The sequence below is a fragment of the Chelmon rostratus genome, chromosome 14, assembly GCF_017976325.1.
Source record: "Chelmon rostratus isolate fCheRos1 chromosome 14, fCheRos1.pri, whole genome shotgun sequence".
NCBI lineage: Eukaryota > Metazoa > Chordata > Actinopteri > Chaetodontiformes > Chaetodontidae > Chelmon > Chelmon rostratus.
In genome coordinates, this window is record NC_055671.1 from 10,122,231 (window position 1) to 10,138,222 (window position 15,992).

General features: G+C 43.9%; 1 protein-coding gene across 1 annotated transcript; it reads right to left on the reverse strand.

The window, feature by feature from the left end:
* Nucleotides 1-3,862: 3,862 nt before the first annotated feature.
* On the reverse strand, nt 3,863-15,669 carry adamts15a (ADAM metallopeptidase with thrombospondin type 1 motif, 15a). The gene is made up of 8 exons (XM_041952058.1): nt 14,653-15,669; nt 10,606-10,738; nt 10,296-10,463; nt 7,835-8,118; nt 7,552-7,729; nt 7,285-7,457; nt 6,395-6,570; nt 3,863-6,246 (listed from the first exon to the last, which is right to left on the reverse strand). Exons 1-8 carry the CDS (start codon nt 15,586-15,588, stop codon nt 5,454-5,456), a joined length of 2,841 nt encoding a protein of 946 aa, XP_041807992.1. The 5' UTR covers nt 15,589-15,669; the 3' UTR covers nt 3,863-5,453.
* Between the last annotated feature and the right edge of the window lie 323 nt (nt 15,670-15,992).

The window sequence follows — 15,992 nt, forward strand, 5'->3', positions numbered from 1 at the left end:
AACTGGACTCTCTGGAGGCGCTGACAGAGAAGAGGATGCTGGTTGGTCGGCACCCAGAACAGCATCTCTGACTCCCTCCCCTCCCTGCTGGTGGCCATCAAACTGTTAAACTCCGCCCCTCTCTTTGGCACTATCAACATCAGTGGACTACAGGGCTGCTGAGGACTTGCTGGACATGCTGTCTGGACTTACAATTCTATTTTGCAGTCTCTTCGGACTCGTGCAATACATCTTTTTAACTTTGTGAATACATCCATTTTGTACAACATCCTGCAGGTTGCACAGTTGTATGTATGCACATGCTTGAACGGGCATATTTTTTTTACTTTTGCATTAGTATTTGTTTTTGCTCAATTCTTTGTACTGTGTAGTATGTTTGTGTATCACTGTTGTGGTGTGTTTTTTAGCATGCATACAAGAGTGGTCTCATTCTGCTCAACTTTTCCTTGAAGTGGCCTTTTCAGTAGATACTCAGTTCATCAGGTTAGCTGAAGACTAGCTTGATTTTGCCTCGCTGATGATGTGTGGTGGCTAACTAAGCCACAACCGCACAACAAACATGAATGTGTCAAAAAAAATGGCATGCAGTTGAACTCAGCCACACTAAGCTGAATCATTAGAATAGTTTGCCATGAGCGGTGGTCAGCTGCGGATCCGTCATCGCTATTGTTTGCAGACAGATCCTGATCCTGCTGCAGTCAGCAGACCTCCTCAGAGATGCACATTAATGAAGCTGCTCATTGGGCCCTTTCCATGTACCCATTCAGAATCACATGAACTGTGTACAAAGCACTTCTTTGAGAGCGGATATCTTTAAAATGGTCTGTGGTGTGCAGTCCATCTGACTCAGCAATAGCTGCAAAAGCAAAAATCTGCTGCTGATCAGACAGAAGACGCCACATAGAAAATTTGTCACTGGGCTCCTCACCCTAATTACTGACAGAAACTCCCAGGTCTTCTCTGGTTTATAATGGTTTCACTAATTAGGGGTAAGCTTTTCCTTGGTAGGGGGACTATAAAAAGGGAGTAATAGCATGTGGAGTTATGGGTTATTTTTTTTAACAGGAATTGCAATGATGCACTTTTGGCTAACTCAGCTAAGGCTGTGGCTCAGTGTTAAGTATTTGCAGCACTAGTGAGCGAAGCAGGATTTATTGTTTAATAAAATAAAGTACATGCAGCCTTTGTCTACTTGTTCAGCGATAAGAGTTGTTCTGTATGCAGGAGCAGTTAGTGGTTCCCTTTTTTTGCCAAAGAACAAATGATAATTCTGACTTTATTATAACTCGGGGCCTTGCTTTGGTAGTTTTGGCTGGTTGTGATAATGTTGTACTCACCAAAGAAATTTCTGGGCTCTGAGAATGCTGCGACGTCCGCACAATAAAATCTGAGTGGGCAAAAATGCGCAAGTGATTAAATGACCAGAAGGGTTGTAAACAAGCCACCAGTTTAACCAGATTGTCTAAACCACTTCATTTGGAGGTTAGATCAAAACGTCTGGAAAAACCTTTATGACTGAGGAAAACTGTGCACACACAGGATGGCAGAGGTAGACCAGGAAGTCAATCTGTAAACAGTGATTGGTCAAGAATTTTACTGTTTGCTTTGGTTTTCTCTTTCATACATGATTTTCATGCCTTTTTTTTCAAACATTTTTAGCAATGTACAACCCATGCAACCCAAACTGAGATAAAATAGAATCATACTTCAAGGTCCAAGGGCGAGGATCCAACTTGTGAGTTTCAATCTCTGTCCACTCTCCCTCCCTCCTCTTCCCGAACTGGAGAATTCATGTTGGAAATTATCTGTTCTTCCATAAAAGTTAGTATCACTCGAATTAAAGTGTGCATTGCATAAACTATACACTGTTTTAGAGCCTTAGATCATTCATCTTTGGTATTAAGTTCAAACATAACATGGGTGTATTGGAAGATTTATTTTTCCAAAGCAACTTGAGTGCAGCTGGTGAAGCCAAACATTCTTTTTGATAAGGAGTCTAGCTCAATTAAAGCCATCAAACCTGCAACTAGATATGACTATAAACCCAGGCAAGAGGCAACTAGGAGAACAAATAAATATTTCCATTGGCTCTTCTCCAGGCTATCCTCTATCTGCTCTTATGTAGGTCAGACGATTCAGCCTTTTTTGACACATCACTTCCTTCCCAAAAAGCTTAAAAAATGTCAGACACAAGACCGCCCATTCTAGACTCTGACCTTTTTCTCAGAGTCTTCAGACACGCATAAGTCATCGTGTTCAGAATCGCACAATTCAAAATTTCCACCTTCTCACACACAGCTGCATTCTTGGACTGGTCATAGACATAGACAGGCAGAATGAGTCCACGTCAACCAGCGGAAAATAGCTGTAGTTGCATGTCTGAAATGTTCACGGTGAAACCAATGCACGGCAAAGTAGAGTTTATAGGCTACAGTGAACTGCAACAAGGCATGCTGGCCACCCATCTCACCTATTCACGTATTGTAGCTGCAGATGTGACAGCTGGTAATTAATTTGGATATTTCACAGAGAGGAGGCAGAGAACTTGGGCATATGTACTGGTACCTGTTTTACAGTCCACACTTAATCTTCTTCCTCTCTTTCTTCTGTTTAATTTCAATGCTGACCCATGCTTTAGCATAGGTTCTACCTTTTTCTCCCTCTGGCATTATAATACATTTGGGGGAAAATGATGTATTATTTTAACTGAAAATGAGGCATTTAGTGTTTTTAGAAATACTTTTTTAGTTTTTCGTTTAAAGCAACGAATGCTCAACATTGCTAGAATAGAATATGGACAAAATGTCTTTCCTATACTTGGAAGGCTCAGAAATGCTTGATGTTTAAGGATAGTAGTGCACAAATATCAGATTGTCCTTTAGAAATGTGCATGTGAAAAAGACTTTGATGCATGTCTCTCAGAAGGTCGATATTATCAAGAACTGCTAGGTCAAGGGCAACTGGACCACTTTAGGTTTTCATTATATTTCACCTCTCATCCATAAGGCCTCTTCAGTCCTGACTGACTGATGTGGAGCACCAGGGAAAGCATCTGTAGGGAGTGAGAGTCATTTAGGTCATAGGTGAGCTGTTAGGCCACCTGCTTGTTACATGACACTCGGAGAGTTTAAGGTGTGGTGACACCAGAAAGTGGCACAGCAAAATCAATCTGTCTGTCCTCTCAAAATGTTTTATTATGGAAGCTTGGTGACATAGAAACTCCTCGCTGGGCTAGTTGGTGAACTACTGTAGCGGGCGAGCTAACCATGAACACACTAGCCAGCATGGTCAGTATGACAAGCCGGCCACAATAGTTATCAAGCTTTTCTGTTTTCTTGTACTGTGATGTTTACGCCCCCTGGCATGTTGTTCACGACTGTAGAGCCATTTCATTCAATAATAGTTATTGGTGAGGGAAAATTAAGCTCTCTGACCTAATGAGCTTGCCAACAGTTAGTTAGCAAGTTGCTTAGCTCATTAGCTTAGCCGCTAAAAAAACACACTGTTATGAGACATAAATAAAATAAAAGTAAAGGCTGAAATAAAAGTGAATGGTGCAACACAGCTAGTAAGACACAATGACTCTCCACATTTTGGACTGTCCCCTTCCTCAAAGGCCAGGACTGTTAGTCCGCTTAATATTTGTCAAAGGCAAGAATTCACAGGTCAAAGTTTAATGGATGCATTTACCTCACTGGCACGAGTGAATCAGTTAACCACGCCAACTGCATAGGAATTACTTGAATTCACAGCAAAATTTCATAATTTTAAATGCTGCTGTTACCAGTCCTTAATATTGACATTAAATCATTGCACAGCAGGAAAGAAAAAGGAAGTATATTAGTTACAACTGTTCCTTAATGGCTTTATTTTTGGAATAAATATACTGGAGTCAAAGACAATTACAAATGCCTGTGTAAAAAAAGATTAAAAAAGTATTTACATTATTTTTTGCACAGAGCTGAATAAATGTATACATAGTATACAATACAGCCCATGTAGGTCATAGGTTTCTTTTGCTGTACAAAGTGCAAAAGCTAATAAAAAAAATAATGAAAATGATAATCCAACTAACGCAGGATCCATCCTGTAGTGGGATGTTGGATTGGACAATGTGGCCCCTTTAAGAAACAAAACAAGAATATAATGGATTACAGGATTTCATCGAGTGTGTAGAAGGAACAGCTTGGCTCAGGCTGTGGGGCCATGAACAAGGAGATCCAGGAAAACACAAAATCTGTACAGCATAACAGAGACCTGCCAGGTTTTCTTCCCCTCTCTACTTTATTGTTTCATTGATAATAAATTATCTGTGGTAACTGTGCCAGACAGGCATGACTTAACATGGCTGAACACTGTGAGCTGAGAAGACAATTGTTGTGGTCAGTTGACAAATGAAATGAAGGAAGTGATCAAACATGCTGCACGCAGGAGGCATTTAACGCAGCGCGTGTGTGTGTGTGTGATATCATGCTAAGCCCATATCTCTGGTGAGTAGTGCAGTGTTGGGTGCAGCCTGATGGAATCACTGAGCTGGCAGCCACAGACAAAACCACTGGCCATTGTTTCCTGCCCTTCAGATTCTAGTTTAAACTGTTTCTGTGACTGGTGCTGAGTGAGGTCTTCCTCCTGGAGACGGAGAAAAGCTGGCTGCATCATTTCTGTCTGATTCATTGAAAGTTTGAGAAATAATTTTATATTCCCTATTATAACAATAGCACCATGGCTATTACTGCAGAAATCTATCCAATGTTGTATCAACCTTATTATCAACCTTATTTTGCAGTGGCTTGTAAACCAGCTGATTTTTAACAATATGTTTGGACTGAATAAACAATGCAGCGCACAGCAGGTTAAAACATGGCCACATCTGTGTGACCAGTCAAATAATTTCATCAGATTTTATTAGATTCCCTGAAAAACTCCTAAAAAAGGTTGCACATAATGTTAATAACTAAATGGATTGTCCTTCTCTGTGTGAAGTGTTGTGCAGCACATGGGCGTCACATGTTAGTCCAGTTTGTAAAAAGTTATGCATGTCAACCCTGGTATACTTGCTTTCAGCTGAAACTCTGAAACCTGCACAGTTCAATTGTTAACACATGAAATGGGTTCCAGACTCATAAGGTAAACTACATTGATTGCTTGAAAATTGGTATTCTGTATCTGCTGACAGTACGAGGGATTCGACTATTATGCTATTTTGCCATCAGAGTTAGACCTGGATAATGTCTATTGAAGTCAGAGTGATGGCAGTGACAAACATCTTCCAGCATTCACCCTGCGATTTTCACTCACCTTCCAATACTCTAGTTGTTCTTACAAGCAAGCGTCCCATGACGCAGGTGGAAAAATCTGCACCGGACAGACACCGTGTGTGTAATACTTGCAAATGGATTCAATTCAGTCCATTTAAAAGATAACAATGATCTGTAGTTCATAGGTTTTAATTACTAGCAAGGCCTTAGGTTACAGAAGTCCAGCTCCTGTGGCTTCCGAAAGCCAGTGCAGTGCTCCCTTGGGAGCAGATGCCCAGTTTGGGTTTTGCAGTCCAGTGGTCGTCTCTTGAAGCCCTTCCCACAGGTTCTGGAGCAAGGCGACCACTGCCCAATATGCCACTCAGGACATGGGTCTCCACAAACCCTGGTGGCTGGGGGTCTTTGTGAAGGACCACAGTCCAACCCTGGCTTCCCGTCCGGTCTTAGACACTGCACCAACCTCCTCTGGATCCCACTGCCGCAGGTCACTGAGCACTGGTCCCAACCTGTGGATATCCATTTCCCCAGAGCCGGATCCTCCTTGCTATAAGACGTCTTCAGAGTGTCTCCTCTCTTCTCTTTGGCACTATCCTCGGCCAGGACGCTGTTATGGGAATTCACACGTCCGTCCTTCTTGAGAGTCTTGTCCTCCTTGGTCTGACGGGCGAGGTAGAAGGAGTAGCGGATTCGTGGAGGTGTCATCTGACCCGCACACAGCACCTCCACAGTCAGGGCTTCTCCTAAGGGCTTCATGGCCTGCAGGGTCTCGGAGAGGCCAGCTGTGCCGCTGTAGCGCAGCAGGCTGCTTTTCACGATGATGTCCCTCTCACCAGCTGACACTATGTAGTTCCCATTGAGCAGGTAATGGCCCTCGCTGTTCTTCACCGCCAAATAATTGTCATCACTCAGCATTCCCTTGTAGCCTCGCTGACGGATGTCTATGTTGGCTGCACCGACTGGTAACATGACCACAAAGTTGTAGCCGTGCCTGCATGCCAAAACATATTACAATCAATGAGAGCTTATAATAGTGAAGTTGATAATGCTATCATGTTGAAGTAAGGGGCAGGGGGGAGACAGACGTAAGCAATATTCTCTGTAAAAGGCTGTCCCATGACAATGTGGGTTTTACTCACACAGGCTTTGTGAAGAGTCCAGACACCTTCTTGCAGCCTTTGTTATCACCGCCGCAGATTCCACACTTATCAAACTTCTTGGTTGAGCCAATTTTTCCATCACAGCCGGCCTTAATGCACTTCCCTTGGACACACACTCCCGTGGAGTCTGGGGAGCATGGAGTCCCATCCACGACCTAAGGGTAGGTTAGGTTTAAGGTTAGCTTTTCATGTACACTGCATATTAGTCGCAAGTCACAAGAAGCAAACACAACAGAGCATCCAACACATACTACAGTCCACGTAAGAGTTTACCTAACTTTATATCTTTATTCCATTTATTAAAATACTTTATTACACACACTGCTGGTCTCTATGCAAATATGTGACTGGTAAGTTCACTTAATGTGGGGGTGAGCACCCTGACACAGACATTTCTTTTCCACCCTAGGATGTATCACACCGTAAAGGTTTAAACTAAACTGCACACAGGAACTACTGTTGACTCATTTTTTGGTTCAAAGTCATGGCTGTGGTAAAACCATCCAGCTGCTCTATGATTCAGAGCTACATGTCCTCTGAGTGATCTTATCTGCTCCTCCTAAGCCAGTATGATGGAGTGAAGTGTGAACTCTTTCTCACTGCTGCTAAAGCTCACTCCACACCCTGCTATCTGAAAGAGCTAAACTCTACTCCTCCTCTTCTTCATTCCTTCCTTCACTCTTTGCAGTTAGACCAGAGGCAGCTGGCTGACACGTAGTCACGTCCACCCACATGGACGCATTGTTATCTTGGCCTCATATCTCAGAATCTAACCTTAAATTATTCAGGCTTTTGTCTGATCACCAATCTGATTATCTGTACAATTGTTCAAGCAAAGCAAAGAATGCATCTGAGGTGTTGCTGTTTACCTTGGGTGCAAGGACGTAGAAGTAGCCAGTGCCGTTAGCCCTGCAGATGAGTTTACACCTGTCATCTGTAGACACTCCAGAGTACTTCGGTACCCACACCACGGAGGGGGCGATACGGTTACTGTTGAAACTGCGGCCACTGGTCACACACTGCTCCTCACGATAAGTCTTGCCTAGACAGAGGGAGCGTACAGAAGGTGAGAGGTGGGAACGCTCTAGGGAGAAAAATGTCATTGGACATAGTTGTCTGTTTTGAACGACCCGTACCTGTGTCAGGGCAGCGGTTCAGGTTGCAGGAGCGGTATTTGACCCGAACCCCTTGGCAGTATTTACCCCCATTTGACGGAACTGGGTTGTTGCACTCTCTTTTAGACAGTTGGACGCCGCCTCCACATGTGCGTGAGCAGGAACCGAACAGGCCCCACTTACCCCAGCGGCCGTCCACCTGGGAATACACAAACCGGTGGCACATTACAGAAAGTATAACAACAAAGACCTTCCTTAATCACACCCCAGTTAAGGTATATGCTGACACTCGTGTGAGCCTTACCTTCACATTTTGGACTTGTTTTTCAGAGCAGATCCCTTGGTCGCAGACCTGTCCGTCCCCACAGTGTGTGCCATCTGCCCAGGGGAAGTGCCGAGTCATACACACCAGATGGCCATTGGATTTTCCGGTGCACCACAAACGGCCGCATGGTGGCTGCATAAAGGGACAGGGCTTGGAGCCTTCTCCGAACGCGAGCTCGCATTGACGGTCGAGGTTGTAGGACACTCCTGGCAGCAGGTCAGGGAGGACCAGTGGTTTCTGAGGGTGGTCGAGCAAGCATTCCCCTGGAAGAGCGAGACTCAGTAAGCAACACACTGAAACAATATCAACTGTCATGTTTTATGTCTCGCCTTTAGCCGCTGAGCACTTATACTCATTGATTGATTAAAGATGGAACTTCACCAAAATATTATCATAAAATCACTAAAAACGCTGCACTCTATACTTGTGCATCAATATTTCCACTATGTTTTCCATTGTGTGTTGTTGGTGGGTGGGATTGTGGGTTGGGGGCAGTAAGCAGACATTGCCCTTGTGATTTGGGCTCTTTGAAGTGAAAGCACAGCTTGATGCAGTGCATGCAGTGTATCCCACATACCACACACAGACACATCCACACAAACAAGCATAAGTGCCCCACACACAGTCACCCCCACCCCTATCCCATCCCCAAACTCTCCCTAAAACCCCACAACCTCATGTTTGATCCCACCCTTGTTTCATGGCTTGCAGGAATAAAGTTATACTCGAATTGTGTTAAACTTTTACCTTTGAGCTTGAGACCTAGGTTTACACTTTTTATCAAAGTGAGCCATCAAGCAGTGCAGAGGTCAATGGCATGGACTCCACTTACAATAAATGGCATGCAGAAACCTTTCCAGGAACAGGCTAATAATAGAAAGAGTTTGACGAGCAGGTGCTCGGAAATGTGAAGGATCAACGTCACTGGATGAGAGGCTTTCCAGGAGGAGGTTTTATCACTCAGAAACACACAGAGCTTCCCACCCTTATGGGGAATTTACACATCCAAAACAAGTCATTTGTACTGGGGAAAAAACTGGGTTTACTTAGTTTGAACTGTTTATTGTGCCGTTCCTGTTGTGGTGAATTCACAACAGATAATAAGGCTGTGAGTGAATGAGCTGTAAGTGGTGGCAAATTTGTTTCCTCCCATTTCACCACAGATTTGGCAGCGGAAACACGCTGATTAACTGATACAAGTACAATACTATATAAACAAGTCGCTGAATAAGCTGAGTCTCACTTCTTCCTTCCTACACGCTCTCCAAAGAGCAATCATCAAAAACAATAGCTGGTATTGTGCGTGTGTGGAGAAATGAACTGGTTACAAATGATTTTGGGCACAGAACTGCACAAAAACTGCCTCAAACATGTGGCAACAGGTTTTTTTTTCTCCCTACTGTTTTTGAAGTCTAGATTTATGACAGACGGCCAGGAGAAACCACATTTTGACATTGTTAGATAGAAATCACTCAAGTCAAGTCAAAAATGCTCTTCTATGTCTCACTCTGGACCAGTTAGTGTTCTTTTCTACTCAGGCCATCTCTAAAATGGACACAGAAAGAAGCAAAAAAATTTAGTCTATTTGGAGTAAACCTGCATGGGAAACACTGGGCAGATACACCTCGCTGTCCAAACCGCTGTGGTGACTATCCCCAGAACAAGCCCTCAAATTAGGGACAGATGTGGGGGCAGTTTTAAAACAAACGTTTAGCATTGCTCCAAGGCCAAGTCCTGTGGTCTGGCCTGCTTGGCAAACAATCTGCATGCAACCGAATACATTTCTTTTTGGCTTTTGTGAGTCTTTTCTATGAGTATGGTACTATTCTGTAGGAAGTTAGGCAGATGTCACATTTAAAGCACAGATGGACACTGAAATGCTCTCATTAGCATTTAGATGATCATAGTCACATTGCAAATGAAGAAAAACCTGAGCAAATGTCAAAATGCCCTCTTCAGCGACTGCATGGAAGTCATATCTTGATCCACTGACAAACAGAATCAGGGTCTGATTATGTGAATAATTGAAGGAGTATGTGCTCTCCTAACGCGATCATCACCTTGCTACATGTTTGTGAAACACTGTTGGCAGCCTCAAGCTCCCTTCAGAATACCGCAGCGATTTAGCGCCAAACTCCTGTAACATTGCCAGACTCATGATGGAAAGTTTAATCGAAAAAGTAGTGATGCAGCAGAACCAGATATCGTCTTTTATTCCACGGACTCTTCTTCCTTGTCAAAACCTGACACCTTATCCACAATGCAACTCGAATGCTGACAGTTTGGCAAAAGATTCAGGTTTGTTATGCTAGCAGCAGCTAATGTAGCCTCGAGCTGCTAGCCTCAAGCAGAGACAAGCTGGATTCTCATTTTCACACTTGCAGTCTTCAGCACCAATGGACGCTGACTTAATCGACATCCTTCGGTCGTGGAAACTCACCGTGGCCGCTGTCCAGGAATTCAGTGATGATGGCAGCGCTGCAGGGGGACCAAGGGCTGGTGCGGTTGATCTGAATGAGGGTCGGCGACATCATGTGGTTGTCCTGCAATTTCCCAAATATGTCCTCACAAGCCCTCACATTGTCATGTGGCATGTTGAACACATGTCCTGTCGAGAGGGAACGAGACGTCAGACGTCTTTCGGGAATGCATGGTTACTTTTATCTGCGATTGTGCGTATGCACTCCCACTATGGGAAAAACTAGACCATTAATGTGTATTGAATGATGGATGTTGTTGGCAAGGCTCACCGAGCTCATGAGCAGTGGTGAAGGCTGAAGGTAGACCGTCGTCTTCGATCACGGAGCAGCTCCTCTTGGGGTCGCACATGGTGCCGACATCCGCCATGCCAAGAGTGTCACAGGTGGAGGCTCCACACAGGTCCTGGACACAAAACAACATGTGCATTAGTACATCTGAGTACTGAGGAACAAAGCTTCATCTTTCATTAATGATGTCGTCGTTTTACAGTTGGCCTTTGTTTTATCTCCAAATACACTGGGTTAACCTTGGAGTTGATTCAAAACCTGTGTGATTGTGTGACTGAGTTCTATTTTGGTGATGTCAGCTTCAGCAATTAGCTTGGTGAATACAATGCTATTAAAACCAATAACGAATATGGCCAGTACTATGAAAATAAGAACTGAGTTGTAACCAACTGGAATTATCTTTTAGGTCTTCTCTTTGTCATTAATAGTTTTCTAGAGATTGGGAAAGGATTCAATAGAGTCATGCAAGGCTTTCCACCACCCCGTCTTTAATTGTTTTGAGTTTAGGTTTTTAGTGGGTAATGGTGTTTAGAGCACACCTTCCTCTATGAGGTAATGTAACAGTCCCCAATCACAACATTTCCATGCCAGAGCAGAGTTTCCAAATGACCTATTTCTCCACCACAAGGTTTTAAAAACCCAATCTTAGTGAGTATCCATTTGGAACTGAACCTCCTAATCACAGGACAACTTCGGCAGTAACCGCCACAGAGAACCGCCCATCTGCCTGGCCCATAAACAGTACTGTCCCTACATACCCAGAGTGGCAATCAGCTATTACAGATAAAGCACATTACTGGTTTAATGTCACACAGCCCCTACAATCCTCTGCTGCACTGAATGTACACATAAAACACGGTGCCAAGTGAAGACCTCAAGCGCTATGACAAATCATTCCTAGAATAAACCGCAAAACCACAATTGTTGGCCAGTGCAAATCGAGTCCAGATGTGCACATGTGCAGATGATATCTGAACGCTTGAGCCATTTATGAGCAAAAGCTAAAAACTGCAAGATGAACAAGGGAGAAGAAACAGCAGTGTCAATGAGTTTGTTCTTTGCTGTGACCTACTTGCCACATCTGTCATCTATCCATGCATTTTTTGTGTGTTTCTGCAATTTCAAAACAATATGCTAGTCATCTCAGCAAAGAAATATTCCCATTTAATTTTGTGTCCAGATTCCAATGCATTTAACTACCATCTGGCGTTTCATGGTTTGTGTTTTGGGTGCAATGTTCCTAACTATCATGTTGCTCAGAGATTCGCTTAGTACTCAATTTAAAACTATGAGGAGTGGAAAAGAGGCCTGATAGAGCAGTATCACAGACATGGCTTACGACATCCGGACATATTTGGGTGTACTCTTTTCTTTCTCAACCTATTATCTATCAAGCAAATAAAGGAAAACATGCTGTGAATGAAAGTGCAACCAGCCCCATCTCTCTCAGGGGAAACATAAATATGTTAGATTTAGATTTGTTCACATACAATGAACTTTCTGTGAAACTTAATGAACTGAGTAAACATTCTTTACACGACAATCATGCTGGCTGTAGAGTTTAAAGTCAACCACAGTTGCCTCTGGACAACACTGAGTTGGTCTTCATAAAACCTACAAATTACACTGTGGGCTAGTAAACATCAGACAATGGACATGCCATAAATGCCCACTGAAAGCCATGGTAAACCAAAACAATACCACTGACTAAACGAATTCAGTCAGCAAGTCATGACTCAACAGAAGATGGACTGTTGTCTGAATTTCTGACCTTTGCTGATTTGCTGAGCAGAATACTTGCGTATCAGTGTGCAGACCCATTTTTTAATATCTGCAGCTGTAAAATATTTTCTAGGTACTGTATCCTAAGTATGGAATGGATGCATGCGTGCATGCTTAAGCCCTGAATGGCAAACGGTTTAGTAAAAATATGTCAGTTAGATTTTAACAAACAAGACCTGGCAGTTCCATACATAATTTCATTTTGTGAGGATGTCAACACTTAGTCAGGACTTCATGAGGATGTCAACACTTAGTCCTTGAAGTGTTGACATCCTTGATGTTAGGAAGGCCAAAACAATAGTGTCTAATGCTTTTTGAAGGGGAGTTCAGATGGATTCAATATTCTGTTTATTCATAGATTAACCTGGAATGTCATTGTTCGTGGCAGTGACAGTGAAAGTGAAATGTCAGTGCGAGTGTGTGAGCTGTAGGTTCCTACTGTCGTATCTAAACAGAAGCTTGGTTTGATGGATGGTGATAAATTAGGTGTACATGTTTAAATTTGTTCTTTGTTGTACACTCTAAATACTGCCCTGTGCACCTAACAATGTGACAGTGTTTACTCATTTATTACCAGTCAGTTTTTCTTGCCCAGTCTAGGCAAGAAATTCCATCAGCAGGAATCTGTTTTTCACACATAAGGGTTAGGGCCACTGCCAAGAAATTTTCTTTGTTTCTAGTTACAGTTTGTCAAACCTCTGTTCAAAGCAGCGTAGGTCACTAATGCAACAGTGACTGAATGCCATGACGAGTGTCTTTCTGCTTTATATAGCAGATTACATCTACATGACTTGCTGTCTGCGGGCAGGTCCAGTACAGTTAGAATGGGGTCATCTAAACTGGCTACAGAGTTTATAACATCAATGCTGCATGTGGAGCTTAAGAGCCCAAAACCTGGTAACACCCTAGACTTTGCGTCAGACATACTTTAATGGAAAACACAGTAGATTTGGAGTGTCGTGAGCTAAGCAGGAAGAGCATACTGTACGTACATATGAGGCTTATAGTGAATGAGGGAGGAAGTGTATGACAGAGTGAAGAATGTGCTGTAAAGATGCAACAGTGCAGGCCGACTGCAGCTGTGCAGAATTGCCCCTCTGGAGCAGCTAGACTTGGGGTGAGCAGGTGGGGCAGAAACATGGAGGGATGGGACATTTCTGACATGCTCATTGGAACCCAGCCCCCCCTCTCCCCCCTCCATCTCTCCCTTCAGGGGCCTGTTTAATGAGGAGCAGGCAAGGCGGTGGGTAGGGGGCTGGAAACCCCACAGCTGGAGGAAGAATGGGAACGGCCGAGAGAAACAAGACACTTCCGAATAGAGCATCCCCGAGTGCACTGTGGGTCCTCACATTTGGCAAAGTTACAGATAAAACAAACATTTGTTTGAGCTCTAATATGATCATGTGCCATGTTATGTTAATGGCACTGGCCAAAGGTAATTCAGCACTGGTGACTCTGGTGGTGGGGGCTTTGAGACTGTAATTTCATCTGCTGTTGACCTTTTGACTGCAGACTGAACAATATCCAAAGAATATCTTTCACAGTAATCAAGTAAGTATGTGCTGGGTTGACTAACTAACTTTAATCCAACTCCTCAATGTTGAAATAAAATCAAAGTGGCCAGATTCCACAAGGCAGACAGTTCATCTGAGATCAGTGAGTTACACGCTGACCAATGACTGTGAGCACTGACTTCATCTCTGACCCTGTTTCATCTGCCAAAGATTTGGGAATGCAGAGAGAACTCGGAGGTGGGTTCCAAGTCTATAAAACTAGCCTCTGAGGAGCCATGAAGAGCAATCAAGACTATTGCTGTGTTCAGCTCAAGTAATTTTCTTAGTGACCCAGCCTCAGTGTCAGAGCTGTGGTGATATCGGTGGGCTGGATATTTACTGGGTTCCTGCTCCCTGAGTTCGCCAGAGGCGGAGTGTTAGAGAGCAAACCACTTAACTGACACAGCAGGAGGTGCTGGGGGCGCGCATGTCATGTAAAAGCTGCAGTATTTGGTGAACCAAGCTGATCTCTAAACAAACATAAACATGCATCATACATAAAACATTGTTGTTATCCTTGTCATCATCAATGTCGTCATTATTTTCGAGCATAACAAGATGAAAAAAGTATGTGCTGAAAAAAGTAATCAGAATTACACGTTTCTGTGCGTAATTTACGCTGACTAAAATCCTACATCCTCTCCTGCTAACTCGTTACAGTGTGAACTTAAATAAAGCACGTGTTTCTTTTTACCTGTCTAGTGAAAAGGATCGCCGTGTCCCAGTAATCTGGATGCTTGTCGTTGTTTTTGTTCATCTTTTTTTGCCAAGTGCAAAAGTTTCGCAGCGTCATGGCTGCGTTCCCGGACACCTTGGGTCCTTTGTCCTCCTCGGATATGATCACGATCTTCACAACTACGATGCTGATTGAGTTGAGAATACTGGGGTGTTTGTAGAGCCTCGCTGCCACTGACATCAGGGTCAGCAGGTAGTGCTTTAGGTCATCTCCATGGAACGTCGCCATGGACTCGTCCGCCACTACGAGCGTCTCCACGTACCTGTGGACTGAGGCGAACCGTTTGGCTCTCCCCATCCTCTTCAGCATGGTTTCGGTCACATTGCTGTCATCTGTTAGTCGCTTGTATTTCTCCAACGACTGCGCAACCTGGAGACTAATGTCGCTGTCCACTGCGCACCTGGACGTTGAATTGAGCTTCAGGTTGTTGCTGGCTCTGCGCCGGATGATGTGCGCGCCGTCAGCGCTTCTGGTGTCATTCCGCGCTGGGCTGATAAAATATTCCCACCCTTGGAAACCGAAAGCACCTTGTAAACCTTTACAGAGGCTCAAAGCAGCGTAAGAATAGCGGTCGGCATTCACATATCCGGAGTAAAAACACCGGCTCAGGTCAGTGGTGGCATCGGTGTTGGAGAGCAAGAGTGCGTCTTGATTAGAAATGGAAGGGGCAATGAAATTAGAGTCCTGGTGTAAATCGATCTCTAATTCCTGCTGGAAAGCTCGTATTTTTATGACACATTTTCCATTAAGATTTTCCACGTCGTTGTCAAAATCCCTGCTGTCATGGTTGTGGTTATCCAATCTAATCGGGAAGCAAAGTTCACTTTCCATACAACGAACACGTTTTGAAAGTGTAACCACAAAGTAGAGGAGAAAAGTTGTTCTGATAAACATGACGATGCTTGCATTCAATAAAGAATGCAATGACCAAGAGAGAAAACAAAAGGTTATTGAATCTGCGAGCTCAGTGGAAGCGGTGGGAGCCACAGATCAGGGTGAGGAGCATAATCCACTGCGCAGGAGTCTAAAACAATGCAGGTCGCACAAGTCCGCTCAGTGCAAACTCCTCCTGGTCATGTCCCATTCCCATTCTCCACCTGTGTGTGCTGAGTCGACGGCTGCCTTCTGCGAACTTTATGCATGCTCGTCATGTGTAAAAATCTGGAACCTTAGTCTCCTTTGGAGGGGGGCAGACTTTGGACGCGCTCATTGGATGCGCTTTTCCTGCGGCCACTTGACACTCAGCGAGCAGCAGGCCTATCATCATGTCCCAGCACACTGATCAGTTATCAGATCTC

What these genes read in the sequence shown, in the direction of transcription:
- adamts15a (XM_041952058.1), bottom strand. Translation starts at nt 15,588, where the DNA reads ATGTTTATCAGAACAACTTTTCTCCTCTACTTTGTGGTTACACTTTCA. An exon ending in ATTCCTGGACAGCGGCCACG is followed by an intron (nt 8,119 to 10,295) that starts GTGAGTTTCCAC and finishes TCGCTCTTCCAG; the next exon opens with GGGAATGCTTGCTCGACCAC. An exon ending in GGACTCTTCACAAAGCCTGT is followed by an intron (nt 6,247 to 6,394) that starts GTGAGTAAAACC and finishes TTTGGCATGCAG; the next exon opens with GCACGGCTACAACTTTGTGG.